The sequence below is a fragment of the Myxine glutinosa genome, chromosome 1, assembly GCF_964187855.1.
Source record: "Myxine glutinosa chromosome 1, kmMyxGlut1.1, whole genome shotgun sequence".
Taxonomy (NCBI): domain Eukaryota; kingdom Metazoa; phylum Chordata; class Myxini; order Myxiniformes; family Myxinidae; genus Myxine; species Myxine glutinosa.
Window position 1 is genome coordinate 4,054,626 of NC_136261.1, and position 17,610 is coordinate 4,072,235.

Here is a 17,610-nt window from a genome sequence, read left to right on the forward strand (position 1 = left end):
AACGTCAAATATAGAACTCGATAAATATTGCAAACAGCTAAACCTTGATAACGTAAGTATTTGTACGAGGGATGAATTACCAAAGTTACCTAGAAATACAAAGAATACTATTATGAATTTAGAAGATAATAGTGGGAATGGGTCACATTGGACTTGTATTTATAATGGTGGGGATAAATACTATTTTGATAGCTATGGGCTTCCACCGCCTCTTGAAGTAATTAACTTCCAACCGAAGGGGGAGAGTGTTTGTCAAACGTTTCAAGTCCAAGAAGTAAATTCTAAATGTTGTGGGCAATTATTTTTATACGTATTATTTCACCTCAACCCTGGTGTTGGCTTAGCGGTTAGGGTGCCGGCTTGGGATCCTAGGATCCTGGGTTCGAATCCCAGTCGATCGCTGAATTAACGCCAGGGGGGTTGACTCAGCCTGTCATCCTTCCGAGGTCGGCAAATTGAGTACCAGCTTGCTGGGATGAATGATCACGGTGTGTACCCCGGTTTAGAATAGGTACACCGTATCCCTGCGCATCATAAGAGCGTGACCAAGGGTTGGCGTCAGGAAGGGCATCCGGCCATAAAAACATTGCCTCAAACAGGGAACCATGATTGTCATGGGGCCCGCAAGGCTAACCCCCGCTCTAGCGGGGAAAATGGCCTTAAAACGATCATTCATTCATTCATTCATTCATTTGTATTATTTCACCTCAACAATAATGAAGAGTTTTCTGATATTATTTTTACTCTTACTTAAAATGACCTACGTTGGAAAAGACGGTTCTATCTTTAGGGGATCTCAAAAGACGACTGTTGATTTATCAAATTATTACACAAATGCACAGGTTGAATGCCAGAAATATGATATAACTAAAAATCTTAATATGAAAAATAGTTTTAAATTAATCAGTACCACGGGTAACAATGACTTGGTGAGATTAGGTGATGTATTACAATATATCTATCTATAATTCCAGTAATCTCTGTATGTCTGTGTGTATGTCTGTGTGTATGTCTGTTTGTCTGTGACCGCTGTTTCTCGACAACCACGGGTCCGATATACTTGAAACTTGCCAGGTATATTGCTGGGGACCCGAGGATGTGCCTTTTCAAGGTTTCATATTAATCGGAGAAGTAGTTACCGAGCTATGTCCAAAAAACGATTCAACCAATCAGAGAGCAGCGAGCTATCACGTGTGCCGAACGTGGCGAACAGACTCTGCCTCGGACGGCACATTTGAGAGCGTATTCATTTATTTCACGTTGGCAAACTATGTTGGCGCTATGTTGGCGTTAAACTATGTTTTAAAACTAATTAAAACTAATTTGCGATTCATCGTAACTGCGATATGCGACCTTCCGGACAGTCAAATGAGGACGTCACTTCCGGACTTACGGATAGTCATAGTGACGACGTGAACGTGGCGAGCAGACGCTGTAAGGTACGATCGATTGTAGTACACGTTTATAATAACTCTGCCGATACAGGCCCGATTAACTGCAGCGCCATCCGAGCTGCGGCGTCGGGACGATACATTCATTGTACGGTCACATCACGCACTTACGGGCACGCCCATGGGCCCATGGGTACGCCCATGCATGCATGGGCGAAGCCATTTTTTTTTTTTTTTTTGGCAAGGAACGGGCACCCACGTACGGGCACGTCCTAGTATCCCAAAAGAAAACAGCGCGTTATGACAAACAAGTAGAAATTACAGTCACAACGCCCGGTTCTCCAGACCATACACCTTTTCACATTAAATTTAACGTACCACTTACAATTAAACTTTATAAAGAGGTGGATATTGTTAATATGGTAATTGATAAATGGGGGTATGATATGCCTGATTTGGGGTATAATTGGTTCTTTTCAATAAACTTGGAAGAACTACAAGATATTATTTGGTCCCGTAAAGAAGACTATTACCCCCTTGGTGACCATAATGCGGTATGTGGAAACACAATTAGTAGTCAGCTAATACATGAGTTAGGAAGTAAAAAAATTATATGGTAGCATAGCGATGGTTGGTATGACAAAGAGTCAAGACAATCATATAACTATACAAAGTCAGGGAATACAAACAGATTTGGTGGTGGGAAGATGGAATGGTATTACCTGTCATGGTATTAATCTCATGTACAGTCACGCGAAAAAGTAAGTACACCCCATGTAAAGTTTTGACTTTTTCAACATATTTCAACATACAGCTATTTGATCTTCATTTCAATAATATTGAGAGATAAAGGTGATACAATATAACAAATATCATGAAACATTTACATTTTGTAGTCCATTGAATAATTTTTTTTTTTTTTTTTTTTTTGTATACAAGATCGAGGCTCGTGAAAGAGCGAACATTAATCACACAGAAAGACAAACCGACACATAAAACATATAACATCGGGAGCGGTAGACAAGATGGGGAGAGAGGGGGAAGGACACAAACACAACATTTGAGAGCAGGGACCGAAAGACATGGAGACATCGAGAGATCTGAGAGAGGGCGAGGGCTTTGGGGGGGGGGGGGGGCATGGGAAGGGGGCGGTGGGAGAGGTATAAAACATATGGACACTGCCAGGACTTCCAGGAAAGAAGTTGGAATTTCAAACAAGGTGGATCTGGGGTGAATTAGCGGGGGGTAGAAAAGATCAAGGTTTTGGATGGGGGAAGATAAGAGATGGTGGTGAACAGCTGTTTTAAAGACCTGGAGGGAGGAGTGGGATTGAAGGGAGTGAGGGAGTTTGTTCCAGAGGCGGGCGAAAAGAGGAATGAAAGAGTGAAGGTGAGCAGAGAGCCGAGATTTCGGCAGTTTAACCATCAGAGGGTTGCTGGCAGATCTTGTGCGACCTGTAGGAATATTTGGGGGACAGAGCACGGAGAGAGCTGGGGGAGCAAGGCCGGAGAGGAGTCGGTAGAAGACAGAAAGACCACCTACCTGCCTGCGGTGAGTGAGTGAAAGGCCCTCAGAGATAGCTTCATCGCGGGAGATTCCAATGATTTTGAAAGCTTTGGATTCAACAGCGTGAAGCCGAGCCAGGTGTGAGGCAGGAGCACCAGCCCATAGGGGAGAACAGTATTCCATTGAGCTGCGGATGAAAGCCTTGTATGTGGTGAGGAGCTCAGGTGTGCCGAGGAAGGACTTCGCACGACGGAGGATGCCCAGTCGGCGACTGGCTTTGGAGGCCAGCTTGGAAATGTGGTTTTCCCAAGAAAGATCATGGCAGATAGTGAGACCCAAAAGCTTGAGTGACAGAACTTCTTGGAGAGGATTGTTGAGAAAGTAGATGGGAGGGTTGTCCAGTCGATCTTTTCGGAGAGACATAGTATCAATATTTAAATAAACAAAAATGCAAATTACACATGTGGAAAAAGTAAGTACACCCCTACATTTATCACTACTTCAAATACATAAGGTTTTACATTGCAATAGGTTTTACTCATTTTATTAATCATATGTTTCTTCAAACTAAAAATCAAATTTTTTATTTAAAGGATTAGTTTGTAATATGTAAGGGGTGGGGGTTTCTATATAGCGATGGATTGCATTACCCGTGGTAAGCCTGGGGTTTTGTGTACCCGCTGTAGGAATTCGCATTCGCGGTCACAAAGGATCACAAACATTTACAAATATTCACACATGTTCGCAAACTTGCAATGTTGTATTCATATTTTTTTTAATCATACGGTTAAAAATTGGTTGTTATAATTCTTTTTTTGGGAAAATCATGAAAGTCAGAAAATCACAAAAAATCGTGAAAATCGGGAAAAATGACGAATCGGAAATTTTTTGAAAATCATTTTTTTATTTTTTGAAAATCGTGAAATGTGAAAATTAAATAAATTGGTCACTTCCGGTTTGTGGTGAGTCACTTCCTGTTTTTGAGTTGAGGCGGTTTGGGGGCAAGGGGGGGGGATGCGGGGAATGTGGGGGAATGTGGTCTGTCCTAGGAGTCTCCGATTTATACTACTCCTCTGGCTCTTTTGGGTCCATGGGGTCTTTTGGGTCTTTTGAGTCATTGGGTTGTTTTCAGTCCTCAGGGTCTTTTGAATCTTCGGAGTCCTCAGGGTGTTTTGGGTCTTTTTTGGGTCCTCGGGATATTTTGGGTCTTTTGAGACCTCGGGGTCTTTTGGGTCCTCAGGGTCCTCTGGTTATTCGTGGTATTTGAGCGTCTTCGGGGTATTTCGTGGTCTTGGTGGTCTTAAGGGTCTTGGGGGTTTTAAAGGTTTTTCAAAAGTCTAATGGGTCTCAGCATTCGCAAATGTCGAAAGGTACACTCCAATAGTGCATAATTAATCGACTACGCAATTAAAAGAGAAGATGCCACTGAGTTCAAACAGTACATAATTTATAGATATACTGAAAAGTCAAATGGAGAAGATAATATTGTAGAGTTTCTTCTTCAAACAATAATAACTTCTGGCTGCCAAACCGTACGACCAATCATATTGAAATTTTAAACAAGAGTTCCACTTTACAACTACTACATTACTTTGAAGTTTCACATCGATCAATGAAGCGGTTCAAGAGATATAATTTAAAAAAGATTTTCATTCAATCCAATATGACCACCAAACCACGTGACCTATGAATTGGTCAAGGACACCATGGTATCCCCAAGGCATGGGGAACATATGTGTAAAGTTTACACTCAATCTATTCAGCCATTCTGGAGAAGTGGATTTTTTTTTCTTCAAAACATCATTGCTGCCAAACCATGTGACCTCTGAATTATTCAAGGACACCACGGTATCCCCAAGGCATGGAGAACATATGTGTGAAGTTTTCACTCGATCTGTTCAGCCATTCTGCAGGAGTGGCTTTTTAAAGGTTTCGTCTTTTTTCGGGTTTATCCCCTTTATAATGCGTTTGCTCTGCAACTGTTAGTCCGATTTACACAAAATATTCACAATCGGAGCGCCTCCTCGGGTTTTGTTTTGCTTTTTTTTTTAATACAAGATCGAGGCTCGTGTAAAACTAACATTCATCACAAAAAAACAAACGGACACACAAAACATATAATAAAGGGAGTGGGAGACAAGATGGGGAGAGAGAGGGAAGCACACAAGTACAACAGTAGAGAACAGGGACATTGGGAGATCTGTGGGAGGGAGAGGGCTTGGGGGGGACGAGGCATGGGGAGTGGGGGGGGGGGGGGGCATGGTGGTGGGAGAGGTAAAAAAACACATGGACATTGCTGTGACTTCCAGGAAAGAAGTCGGTATATCAAAAAAGTGGATCAAGGTTTTGGATGGGGGAAGATAAGAGATGGTGGGGAACAGCTGTTTTAAAGACCTGGAGGGAGGAGTGGGATTGAAGGGAGTGGGGGAGTTTGTTCCAGAGGCGGGAGAAAAGGGGAATGAAGGAGTGAAGGTGAGCAGAAAGTCTTGATTTTGGCAGTTTAACCAGAAGAGGGTTGCAAGCAGATCTTGTGCGACCTGTAGGAATATTTGCGGGACAGAGCACAGACAGAGCTGGGGAAGCAAAGCCGGAGAGGAGTCAGTAGAAGACAGAAAGACCACCGACCTGCCTGCGGTGAGCGAGTGAAAGACCCTCAGAGTTTGCTTCATCGCAGGAGATTCCAATGATTCTGAACGCTTTGGTTTCAACAGCGTGAAGACGAGCTAGGTGTGAGGCAGGAGCACCGGCTCAGAGGGGGAACAGTATTCCATTGAGCTGCGGATGAAAGCCTTGTATGTGGTGAGGAGCTCAGGTGTGCCAAGGAAGGACTTCGCACGACGGAGGATGCCCAGTCGGCGACTGGCTTTGGAGGCCAGATTTTTCATGTGGTTTTCCCAGGAAAGACCATGGCAGATAGTGAGACCCAAAAGCTTGAGCGACAGAACTTCTTGGAGAGGATTGTTGAGAATGTAGATGGGAGGGTTTTCCAGTCGGTCTTTTCGGAGAGACATCGTAAGAGTGTGAGATTTGTCAGGATTGAAAGACATGTTCCACTTGTTTGATCAGTCTGTGATTTTGTCCAGGTCTGCAGAGAGTGAGGAGGCTGCAGACTGCCGATCTGTGGGATGAGGAATGGAGCGGCAGAGAGTGGAGTCATCAGCAAAGAGATAGAGAGGATTTTCAAGAGAGTCAGAGAGATCATTGATGAAGACCAGAAAAAGCACAGGGCCCAGAACACTGCGTTGGGGAACTCCAGCCAGAACAGGAAGAGGAGATGAGAGAAACCCATTCAGGGCAACACGTTGACTACGACCAGAGAGGAAGTCCGCAAGCCATGCATGAATTTTTTTAAATCATAATCTTAATTTAATAATCATGACATCAAATAAATTTTCATTTAAAAAAAGAAAAAAATCATTAAAAAATCATAAATAAATAAACAAATAAATAAATAAAAATCATTAATCATAAAATGAATTTAATTTCATAATAATTTAAAATTAAAGAGTTAAATTTTTTAATCATAACGTCGTAGGTCGCGTGTTACGGGCGCCATCTTGGAAAAACCAAAAAACTTTGCACCTCTATATCTCTGAAACTGCTCCATAGAAAAAATTGAAACGTGGCTCATTGTAAATAACTCCATATGGGGAGGGCGGGAGGGGGTTGGGGAGGGGGGGGGGGGGAATAGGTGTTGTTAACGATAACGTCATTGGTGCCATAATTATGACGTCATAATTTGACATGGACAACGCTTAGTCTGATCAGTTTGAAATTTTACTCCCCATGGGGTACTCATTGTAAAGTACTCCCCATGGGGAATAACATATGTTATTCATAGGTCAGCAGAGAAAATAAATGAATATCAGGAAAATAGAATATATAAATGAAAATAAATGACTGTAGCATTGGGAGAGGATTGTGGATGAATCGGTCAAATAAATGGGTCGTGTCCTTCAATCCTGGGAAACGCTGCGCTCTCACCCTATCACTCCGGAAAGATTGTCAAATGAACCCACCCACCTTTTCCCAATGGCATCCACTGGAAGAGGTTAATTCTCTTGAACTTCGAGATCCCATCATTACCCATGACCTGTCCTGGGCAAACCACATAACGAAGCTCACCTCTAAAGGTAGCCACAAACAGGGCATCCTCCATCGATCCAAATCTTTCCTTGGGAAATCAGCGCTACTTCCATTCTACAAGGCTTTTCCATTTCCTAATGGAGTATTGCTATCTGCTGTGGCCTGTTGCCCAACATCACATCTTCTGTTTATCCTGGATTTTGTGGAATCTGAAGTTCTCAACATTATTGGAATCTCAGGTGATGAGGACAAAGCACAAGGTCTGTTTCTCTAACACTGCAGGCAGGTCGGTGATCTCCCTGTTTTCTCTGGTCAATTCTCTACCATTGCTCCTGTGCCCTCCCAGTCCTCCAACCATCCCCAGTAACTCCAGGATGTATTCTCTACCATTGCTCCTGTGCCCTCCCAGTCCTCCAACCATCCCCAGTAACTCCAGGATGTATTCTCTACCATTGCTCCTGTGCCCTCCCAGTCCTCCAACCATCCCCAGTAACTCCAGGATGTATTCTCTACCATTGCTCCTGTGCCCTCCCAGTCCTCCAACCATCCCCAGTAACTCCAGGATGTATTCTCTACCATTGCTTCTGTGCCCTCCCAGTCCTCCAACCATCCCCAGTAACTCCAGGATGTATTCTCTAACATTGCTCCTGTGCTCTCCCAGTCCTCCAACCATCCCCAGTAACTCCAGGATGTATTCTCTACCATTGCTCCTGTGCCCTCCCAGTCCTCCAACCATCCCCAGTAACTCCAGGATGCATTCTCTACCATTGCTCCTGTGCCATCTCAGTCCTCCAACCATCCCAGTAACTCCAGGATGTATTCTCTAACATTGCTCCTGTGTCCTCCCAGTCCTCCAAACAATCCCAGTAATTCCAGGATGTATTCTCTACCATTGCTCCTGTGCCCTCCCAGTCCTCCAACCATCTCAGTAATTCCAGGATGTATTCTCTAACATTGCTTCTGTGCCCTCCCAGTCCTCCAACCATCCCCAGTAACTCCAGGATGTATTCTCTAACATTGCTTCTGTGCCCTCCGAGTCCTCCAACCATCCCAGTAACTCCAGGATGTATTCTCTAACATTGCTCCTGTGTCCTCCCAGTCCTCCAACCATCCCCAATAACTCCAGGATGTATTCTCTACCATTGCTCCTGTGTCCTCCCAATCCTCCAACAATCCCAGTAACTCCAGGATGTATTCTCTACCATTGCTCCTGTGCCCTCCCAGTCCTCCAACCAATCCCAGTAACTCCAGGATGTATTCGCTACCATTTCTCCTGTGCCCTCCCAGTCCTCCAACCATCCCAGTAACTCCAGGATGTATTCTCTAAGTCTAACATATGGCCATTTTAAGAATATGGCAATTTTAGTTGTAAAAAACCCGATATTTAATACGTCCTCAACTATTTCTCGACATGCATGGACCGATTTTCTTCAAACTTGGCACAAAGACAATACATGAGTATACATATGCAGAAGATTTTGTTTTGTCATCCGATCAAAGATGGCCGACTGGTGGCCTTTAACTCCATACAGCAAAAATATGAAAACCACTGCGGCGACCATGACATTTTAATGTCTTTTTCTTCTTGCTTTTGTTACCTTTGCTTGTTGTTTATCTGCATTTTCGTGGTTAAATCTCCTCCATATCCTGGTTTATAATTCAGAACTTGCAGCAAATTATGGGCAGGTGTATGTCTGTCATACCATTCAGCCTGGCTGGTTTCCCTCCTCAAGCTGCACTGTGTAGGTAAAATCAGGTAAAGTTTACCTTGAAAATGGGTGGCAGCTGTGGATTCAAACTGAACACAAAAATGCAGAAACATTTGCAAAAAAGGTTTTAATGCACGAAAGGTTTTACTTAATTGAGAGTGAAAACAATGTGTTTAACGAGAATTCACAATGGAATGTATATTTGTGAAGATGTGCACGAGTTGAGTAACTGAGATTCTCCTGCAACCAGGACACCTGACACAGGTGTGGGGATCAAGTGCACAAAGTCTCAGGGTTAAATAACATTCTGCATTTGTTGTGATGAAGATGTTCACAATAAAAATAAATGATAAGCATGTAGTATGGAGTATGGAGAGCCGGGCCCGAGGAAGAAAAGGTCGGAAACTTTGAAGGTGGATCATCATGGACAGCGGAACCAATGTTTCTTCATGTTGCCAACAGGTACAGCACTCACGGTGTTCCTGACGATGTCCAGAGGGTAGATATTGACTGCAGGTAAAGAACGACACAAGCAGCACACATGGTAAACATACAATGGCTAAGGTGGATCAGCACCATAAGGTTTATTATTCAATACTGAGGTCAAGGCAAATGGAGGACCTGGATGACTGGATGGAAGGTTCACACCCGACGAGGTGGAGGTGGCAGGTAGACGACAGAATGAGTACACCTAGCATCCAAAATGTCTTTGTGATAAGATATCAGGACATGTGCACAAGTTTAAATGTTCTGTGAACATCAACACCGTCTAATTCCATGTATCCTTCGAGTTATCGAGTCAGAAACCATGGTGCACAGGCATCGCATTTGCCTTTCAGATGTCTGGTGTACGTTCAATTCCCGACCCCACTACAACACCTTCCATCACAACGTGTACCATCGCTCGGATGAACGTGAGGCCAACTGCCCGTATGCTCGCATTAGTCAGTGGACGTTATAGATCCCACGGTGCAGAGTTAGCGAGTTATCGACGGGTCGGTGGACGTTATAGATCCCACGATGGAGAGTTAGCGAGTTATCCATGGGTTGGTGGACGTTATAGATCCCATGGTGCAGAATTAGCGAGTTATCGATGGGTCGGTGGACGTTGTAGATCCCATGGTGCAGGGTTAGCGAGTTATCCACGGGTCGGTGGACCTTATAGATCCCACGATGGAGAGTTAGCGAGTTATCCACGGGTTGGTGGACGTTATAGATCCCACGATGGAGAGTTGGCAAGTTTTCCACGGGTTGGTGTACGTTATAGATCCCACGATGGAGAGTTGGCGAGTTATCGATGGGTCGGTGGAGATTATAGATCCCATGGTGCAGAATTAGTGAGTTATCGACGGGTTGGTGGACATTATAGATCCCACCGTGCAGAGTTTGCGAGTTATCGATGGGTTGGTGCATGTTATAGATCCCACGATGGAGAGTTAGCAAGTTATCAACGGGTTGGTGGACGTTATAGATCCCACGATGGAGAGTTAGCAAGTTATCGACGGGTTGGTGGACGTTATAGATCCCACGATGGAGAGTTAGCGAGTTATTGACGGGTCGGTGGACGTTATAGATCCCACGATGGAGAGTTAGCGAGTTATTGACGGGTCGGTGGACGTTATAGATCCCACGGTGCAAAGTTAGCGAGTTATCGACGGGTTGGTGGACGTTATAGATCCCACCGTGCAGAGTTTGCAAGTTATCGACGGGTTGGTGCATGTTATAGATCCCACGGTGCAAAGTTAGCGAGTTATCGACGGGTTGGTGGACGTTATAGATCCCACGATGGAGAGTTAGCGAGTTATCGACGGGTCGGTGGACGTTATGGATCCCACGGTGCAGAGTTAGCGAGTTATCGACGGGTTGGTGGACGTTATAGATCCCACGATGGAGAGTTAGCGAGTTATCGACGGGTCGGTGGACGTTATGGATCCCACGGTGCAGAGTTAGCGAGTTATCGACGGGTTGGTGGACGTTATAGATCCCACGGTGCAAAGTTTTCGAGTTATCGACGGGTTGGTGGACGTTATAGATTGTTACGGATTCGGCCCTAATGATTGTTGTTATGATTATTGTTGTTGGTTCGAAGTATTCTAGATATTATGCTTATTGTGACTTAAGGGAAAGGGTTGTTGTGGTTAAAAGATTTAAAAGCGCTCCTGGTAAAATGTAGCCGGAAATCCGGATCGAGACCGGACGAGGTGGAAAAAAGGAAAGAGAGGCGAGGAGATCGTGAAACAGACATTGTTGTTGAAGCTCCGGCCCGAGCGTGCGACGTACAGTGCGAGGGAACTTTGCGTCCTTGAAGGGAAGTTCGGGCGAAAAGAAATATCGCCGGAGTGCGTGTAGCCTGTGTCGTCGGGTATTCTCATTGAGGTTCCGGAGGATCCGGGCCTCAAATCCCGGGTTGGAGTGAAGGCCGTCCGCCATCTTCGCCACGTGAGCAACCCGCAGTGACCAGGTTTTTGTCGTGTCGGCTGGGCATTATTCCCCGGTGTTCACCTTGGACGGCTGTGCCAGAAAGGGGCACGTGAGAATTATACGGAGGCTCGCGGATTGAACCGCAACGTGTACGTCGGAGCGCCTCTTTGTGAGGTTCCTTTCCACCGCTGTGTTGCTGGGTGCTGAGCACGTGACCTCGGGGTCGTCTCGCTCGCCTACGCCTCAATTGACCATCGGGCCTTGACTCCCCGATCGCAGGAGCGCACAGAGACATTGGGACTTCGCCTTGGACGGGGTGCAGAGACATTGGGGGAGGTGCCGTGAGTGTGGGGTTAAGGGGCTTGACAAGGATATCATCGTAAGATTGGAAAGTATGGGTGATTGCCCCATTGTTGTATGGCTCTTTGTGTGTGATTTATAATATATTATAGTTTGGTTATAACCTGGTGTGGTTGCATTATTGATTTGACTGTTTCAGTTGCTGGTTCCATTGAGGGTTTCATTATTTGCTGGATTTCAACCAAGGATAACACATCTTTCTGCCGGGGACCCTCTCGGGGTTCGGAGGTCCACCGAGACCAGAGGTAAGGGGGGGACCCCGTAACAGAAATTGGGGGCTCATCCAATTGATATTTGTGGGCTCACAATTGGGTCTGCGTCCGGGATCAAAAAAATTCCTAAATTTAGTCTGGGAAAGAATTCCCTAACATTCCAAGAATTCCCAAATTTGGAACTTTTTCCAACATTCCCAAATTTTTTCCAAAAACAAACAACAACAACAACAAAAAAAAAAAGTTTTTGTTTGTTAAAAATTTCTTGTGTGAAGGTTAACAGGTGTTACCAGTAGTCACTATGGAGTTTGACGCAGAGAAATTTACAGTGACCCCTAGTGAAGCACAGTTCAGAGCATTAGTAAAATCGGACCTCTGGAAATTGGCCAAACATTTTAGCTTGGAGGTCCGAACTAATATGAAGAAGGCAGAGTTGCAGACAGTGGTGATACAATCTATGGTGGGGTTAAAAGCATGGGAAGAGGTAGCCTGGGATTGGTTACCAGAAGAACAAGAAAATGTGGAGCTCTGGAAACTGGAGATGCAATTACGGAGCAAGGAAAGGGAAAAAGCACAGGAACGAGAACTCCAGGAAAGGTTAAAAGTACAGGAAAGAGAACTCCAGGAAAGGTTAGTAGAGAAAAAAACAGAGGAAAGGAGAGTGGAAAGAGAACTCCAGGAAAGGTTAAAAGTACAGGAAAGAGAATTCCAGGAAAGAAGAGCAGCCCAGGAAAGAGAACTCCAGGAAAGGTTAGAAGACAAAAAAGCAGAGGAAAGGAGAGCTGCAAGAGAACTCGAAGCAGAGGAGAGAAGAGCCGAAAGGGAGTTAAAGGACCGTGAATTGGTGCGTCAGCAGGAAATTAAAGTCAAGGAGCTGGAGTTAATGAGAGAACGGGGAGAGGTACCATCCTTGCTGACTGGTTCGACACCTAGTCAGAACACCTGGGATGTTGGCAGACATGTGAGGCTGGTTCCACCCTTCAATGAAAAGGAGGTAGCCAAGTTTTTTCCACACTTTGAGAAAGTGGCTCATCAGTTAAACTGGCCTGAGGAGTACTGGTCCATACTAGTGCAAAGTGTTCTGGTGGGTAAAGCTCAAGAGATTTATTCGGCTTTACCGATTGACCAATGCGCAGATTACGAGGTATTGAATAAACACATTCTCAAAGCCTATGAATTGGTCCCGGAAGCTTACCGGCAAAAATTCCGGAGTGCCAGGAGGAGGGAGAGTGAGACACATGTGGAATTTGCCAGAGTGAAGGAAGCCATGTTTGATAGGTGGTGTGATTCAAAAGGAGTTGGGGAAGACTTCGAACGATTGCGACAATTGATCCTGGTGGAGGAATTCCAACAGTGTGTCCACGAGGACATTAAAGTTCATCTGGAGGAAAGGAAAGTACCAAAGCTGTATGAGGCAGCCACCATGGCAGATGACTGTGCCTTAACACACAGGATGGGGTTCCACAAACCGAACTTCTCGCCCAGACCTAGCCAGGGGAGCTATGGTACATCAGGGGCGGAGAGTGAAAATCCATGGGGGCGGCCTCGGGATGAAAATGAGGTTCACTTTGACACCACGACTTCTAGAAATGAGAAGACTGCGGTTCCAAGACAGACCGATCGTCCGGGGGACTCGAGGCAGACCGCCGCCCCCATGCCTTGGCAGACCACGAGGTTCTCCTCCGGGCCTACTTGCACTTTTTGCCATAAACCGGGACACTGGATGTCCAACTGTTATGCTCTGGGAAAGGAAATTCAGGAGCGGAGTTCGACTAGTACAACTCCAAATGCGATGGCCATTGTGAGAAATCACCCTCAAAAGGGTTACCAAACATTTATTTCCGAGGGGTTTGTGTCACTGGATGGAGCCTCGACTAACCGGAGACCGGTTAGGATATTGAGGGACACAGGAGCACATCAATCTTTAATGCTTGAAGGCATCTTGCCATGGTCCGAGGAGACGGCAACTGGGGATAGTGTTCGTTTACAGGGGATTGGTGGCTGTGTTAGTGCTCCACTTCATGTCATCCATTCGGAGTCCGATTTGGTGTCAGGACCGGTCACCGTCGGTTTACAAGCCACGCTTCCTGTAGAGGGAGTATCGGTTGTTATCGGGAATGATTTGGCCGGTGGTCAAGTTTATGGTAACCCGATGGTTGTTAAAAAGCCCAGTAGGGAAAATAACCACACCAGTTAGGGATGGCGACAAGCTAAGCAAGTTATTTGTAGGTGGACTGAACTTCCAAACAAAGGAAGATGTTCTGGAGTCTGCCTTCAGCAAATATGGACTGCTTTTGGAAGTGCTGCTGATAAAAGACAGGGAGACACGAAAGTCAAGAGGGTTTGGCTTTGTCACATTTGAAAACGCAAAGGACGCCAGAGAGGCAGAAAAGGATCTGAATAGCAAGGAGTTGGAGGGTCGGACCATCACAGTAGGGAAGGCATTTCCTAGGGGTCGAGGGGGCTACAGAGGAGGACCACAGAGTAGTAGTGGTGGTGGCCGCAAGCGATATTATTATGGAGGCTTCAAGAGTTATGACAGCTCCTGAAGGAAGGATTAATCAGAGTGGTGGCCGAGAAGGAGACCGCCAGTCAGGTGACTACTGTGACAAGTGGTCCCACCGTAATTATTAGGAGTCCGGAAAAGTGGAAGCACTGAATGCTGCGGAGCCACCGAGCCAAGATTCCTACACGGACTAACTGTGAACGCCACATTCCTAAAGGCGTCCAGGTAGTGAATTTTCCTGCACGGACTAACCGTGAACTCCACGTTCCTAAAGGCGTCCATGTAGTGAACTTTCCTCCCCGGACTAACCGTGAACTCCACGTTCCTAAAGGCGTCCATGTGGTGAATACTTCCAGGCTTCACCACCCAACCACCATGGAACCTGGCTTTCAGCTCGGCCTCCCGGGGACGGTGCTATAGATTTGCTGGCCTTTGGGTTTTTGGTCACAACCCCTTAACCTTCATTCAAGAGAAACTAGAAGTAAAAATCAGAGGGGCAGGGACAATGTCGTTGTTGACGCTTGGTCCAGAGCGAATTAACTTTGGAAAGCTCTGGGGGTTGTGTAAAATTTTGTTGCTTTATTTTTGGGGAAGGTTGAGTATTGTTGCCCATGGGGATTGCTGATTTGGGTGGTGAATTTACTTTTGCATGTTCAAAGAGGGCATGCAATGAAAGTTTTCACGGTGTTCAAACTTTCGTTCTTGAGGGGGGGAAGTGTTATGGATTCGGCCCTAATGATTGCTGATGATTATTGTTGTTGGTTCGAAGTATTCTAGATATTATGCTTATTGTGACTTAAGGGAAAGGGTTGTTGTGGTGAAAAGATTTAAAAGCGCTCTTGGTAAAATGTGGCCGGAAATCCGGATCGAGACCGGAAGAGGTGGAAAAAAGGAAAGAGAGGCGAGGAGATCGTAAAACAGACGTTGTTGTTGAAGCTCCGGCCCGAGCGTGCGACGTACAGTGCGAGGGAACTTTGCGTCCTTGAAGGGAAGTTCGGGTGATAAGAAATATCGCCGGAGTGCGTGGAGCCTGTGTCGTCGGGTATTCTCATTGAGGTTCCGGAGGATCCGGGCATCAAATCCCGGGTTGGAGTGAAAGCCGTCCGCCATCTTCGCCACGCGAGCAACCCGCAGTGACCAGGTTTTTGTCGTGTTGGCTGGGCATTATTCCCCGGTGTTCGCCTTGGACGGCTGTGCCAGAAAGGGGCACGTGAGAATTATACGGAGGCTCGCGGATTGAACCGCAACGTGTACGTCGGGGCGCCTCTTTGAGAGGTTCCTTTCCACCGCTGTGTTGCTGGGTGCTGAGCACATGACCTCGGGGTCGTCTCGCTCACCTACGCCTCAATTGACCATCGGGCCTTGACTCCCCGATCGCGGGAGCGCACAGAGACATTGGGACTTCGCCTTGGACGGGGTGCAGAGACATTGGTGGAGGTGCCGTGAGTGTGGGGTTAAGGGGCTTGACAAGGATATCATCGTAAGATTTGAAAGTAGGGGTGATTGCCCCATTGTTGTATGGCTCTTTGTGTGTGATTTATAATATATTATTGTTTGGTTATAACCTGGTGTGGTTGCATTATTGATTTGTCTGTTTCATTTGCTGGTTCCATTGAGGGTTTCATTATTTGCTGGATTTCAACCAAGGATAACACATCTTTCTGCCGGGGACCCTCTCGGGGTTCGGAGGTCCACCGAGACCAGAGGTAAGGGGGGGACCCGGTGACATAGATCCCACGATGGAGAGTTCGCGAGTTATTGACCGGTTGGTGGATGTTATAGATCCCACGATGGAGAGTTAGCGAGTTATCGATGGGTCGGTGGACGTTATAGATCCCACGATGGAGAGTTGGTGAGTTATCGATGGGTCGGTGGACGTTATAGATCCCACGATGGGGAGTTAGCGAGTTATTGACGGGTTGGAGTACGTTATAGATCCCATGGTGGAGAGTTAGCGAGTTATCGACGGGTCGCTGGACATTATAGATCCCATGGTGGAGAGTTAGCGAGTTATTGACGGGTTGGTGGACGTTATAGATCCCACGATGGAGAGTTAGCGAGTTATCGACGGGTCGGTAGACGTTATAGATCCCACGGTGCAGAGTTAGCGAGTTATCGACGGGTCGGTGGACGTTATAGATCCCATGGTGGTGAGTTAGCGAGTTATCGACGGGTCGGTGGACGTTATAGATCCCACGATGGAGAGTTAGCGAGGTATCGACGGGTTGGTGGACGTTATAGATCCCAGAATGAAGAGTTCGCGAGTTATCGACGGGTCGGTGGACATTATCGATCCCACGGTGCAGAGTTAGCAAGTATCGACAGGTTGGTGGACGTTATAGATCCCAGGATGGAGAGTTAGCGAGTTATCGACGGGTCGGTGGACGTTATAGATCCCACGATGGAGAGTTAGCGAGTTATCGACGGGTTGGTGGACGTTGTAGATCCCACGGTGCAAAGTTAGCGAGTTATCGACGGGTCTGTGGACGTTATAGATCCCACGATGGAGAGTTAGCGAGTTATCGACGGGTTGGTGGACGTTATAGATCCCACGGTGCAAAGTTAGCGAGTTATCGATGGGTTGGTGGACGTTATAGATCCTACGGTGCAGAGCTAGCGAGTTATCGACGAGTCGGTGGACGTTATAGATCCCATGGTGGTGAGTTATCGAGTTATCGAAGGGTTGGTGGACGTTTTCGATCCCAGGATGGAAAGTTAGCCAGTTATCGATGGGTTGGTGGATGTTATAGATCCCACGGTGCAGAGTTAGCGAGTTATCGATGGGTCGGTGGACGTTATAGATCCCACGATGGAGAGTTAGCGAGTTATCGACGGGTTGGTGGACGTTATAGATCCCACGGTGCAGAGTTAGCGAGTTATCGATGGGTCTGTGGACGTTATATATCCCACGATGGAGAGTTAGCGAGTTATCGACGGGTTGGTGGACGTTATAGATCCCACGGTGCAGAGTTAGCGAGTTATCGACGGGTAAGTGGACGTTATAGATCCCACGGTGCAGAGTTAGCGAGTTTCTACGTTGGCGAGTTTCTATCGACAGCACCCTCAACTAATTACCAATTGCTGTTCTGAACTACAGTGGGCACTGCATCAACGGCACAGCTGTGCACAAACAAAATGATGCTTCTTGCAGCCATCTATATTATCAGAGAGGTGTGTGTGTGTGTGTGTGTGTGTGTGTGTGTGTGTGTGTGTGTGTGTGTGTGTGTGTGTGTGTGTGTAACAATGTAATATTAAATATAAATGTTCCTTTGTGGGTGTAGGGAAGTGTATTCGGTGTGTGTGTGTGTGTGTGTGTGTGTGTGTGTGTGTGTGTGTGTGTGTGTGTGTGTGTGTGTGTGTGTGTGTGTGTGTGTGTGTAACAATGTAATATTAAATATAAATGTTCCTTTGTGGGTGTA

The 17,610-nt window shown here is 46.2% G+C and overlaps 1 protein-coding gene across 2 annotated transcripts in view; it reads right to left on the minus strand.

Moving 5' to 3' along the window:
• Positions 1-8,800: 8,800 nt before the first annotated feature.
• LOC137420882 (proteoglycan 4) overlaps positions 8,801-17,610 on the minus strand; it is a 94,004-nt gene continuing 85,194 nt past the window's right edge. For both annotated transcript variants that reach the window (XM_068106368.2, XM_068106358.2), the window contains exon 10: positions 8,801-9,202. In XM_068106368.2, the coding sequence (XP_067962469.2) occupies positions 9,114-9,202 (89 nt within the window). In that variant the 3' untranslated portion in view covers positions 8,801-9,113. The remainder of the gene's footprint in view (positions 9,203-17,610) is intronic.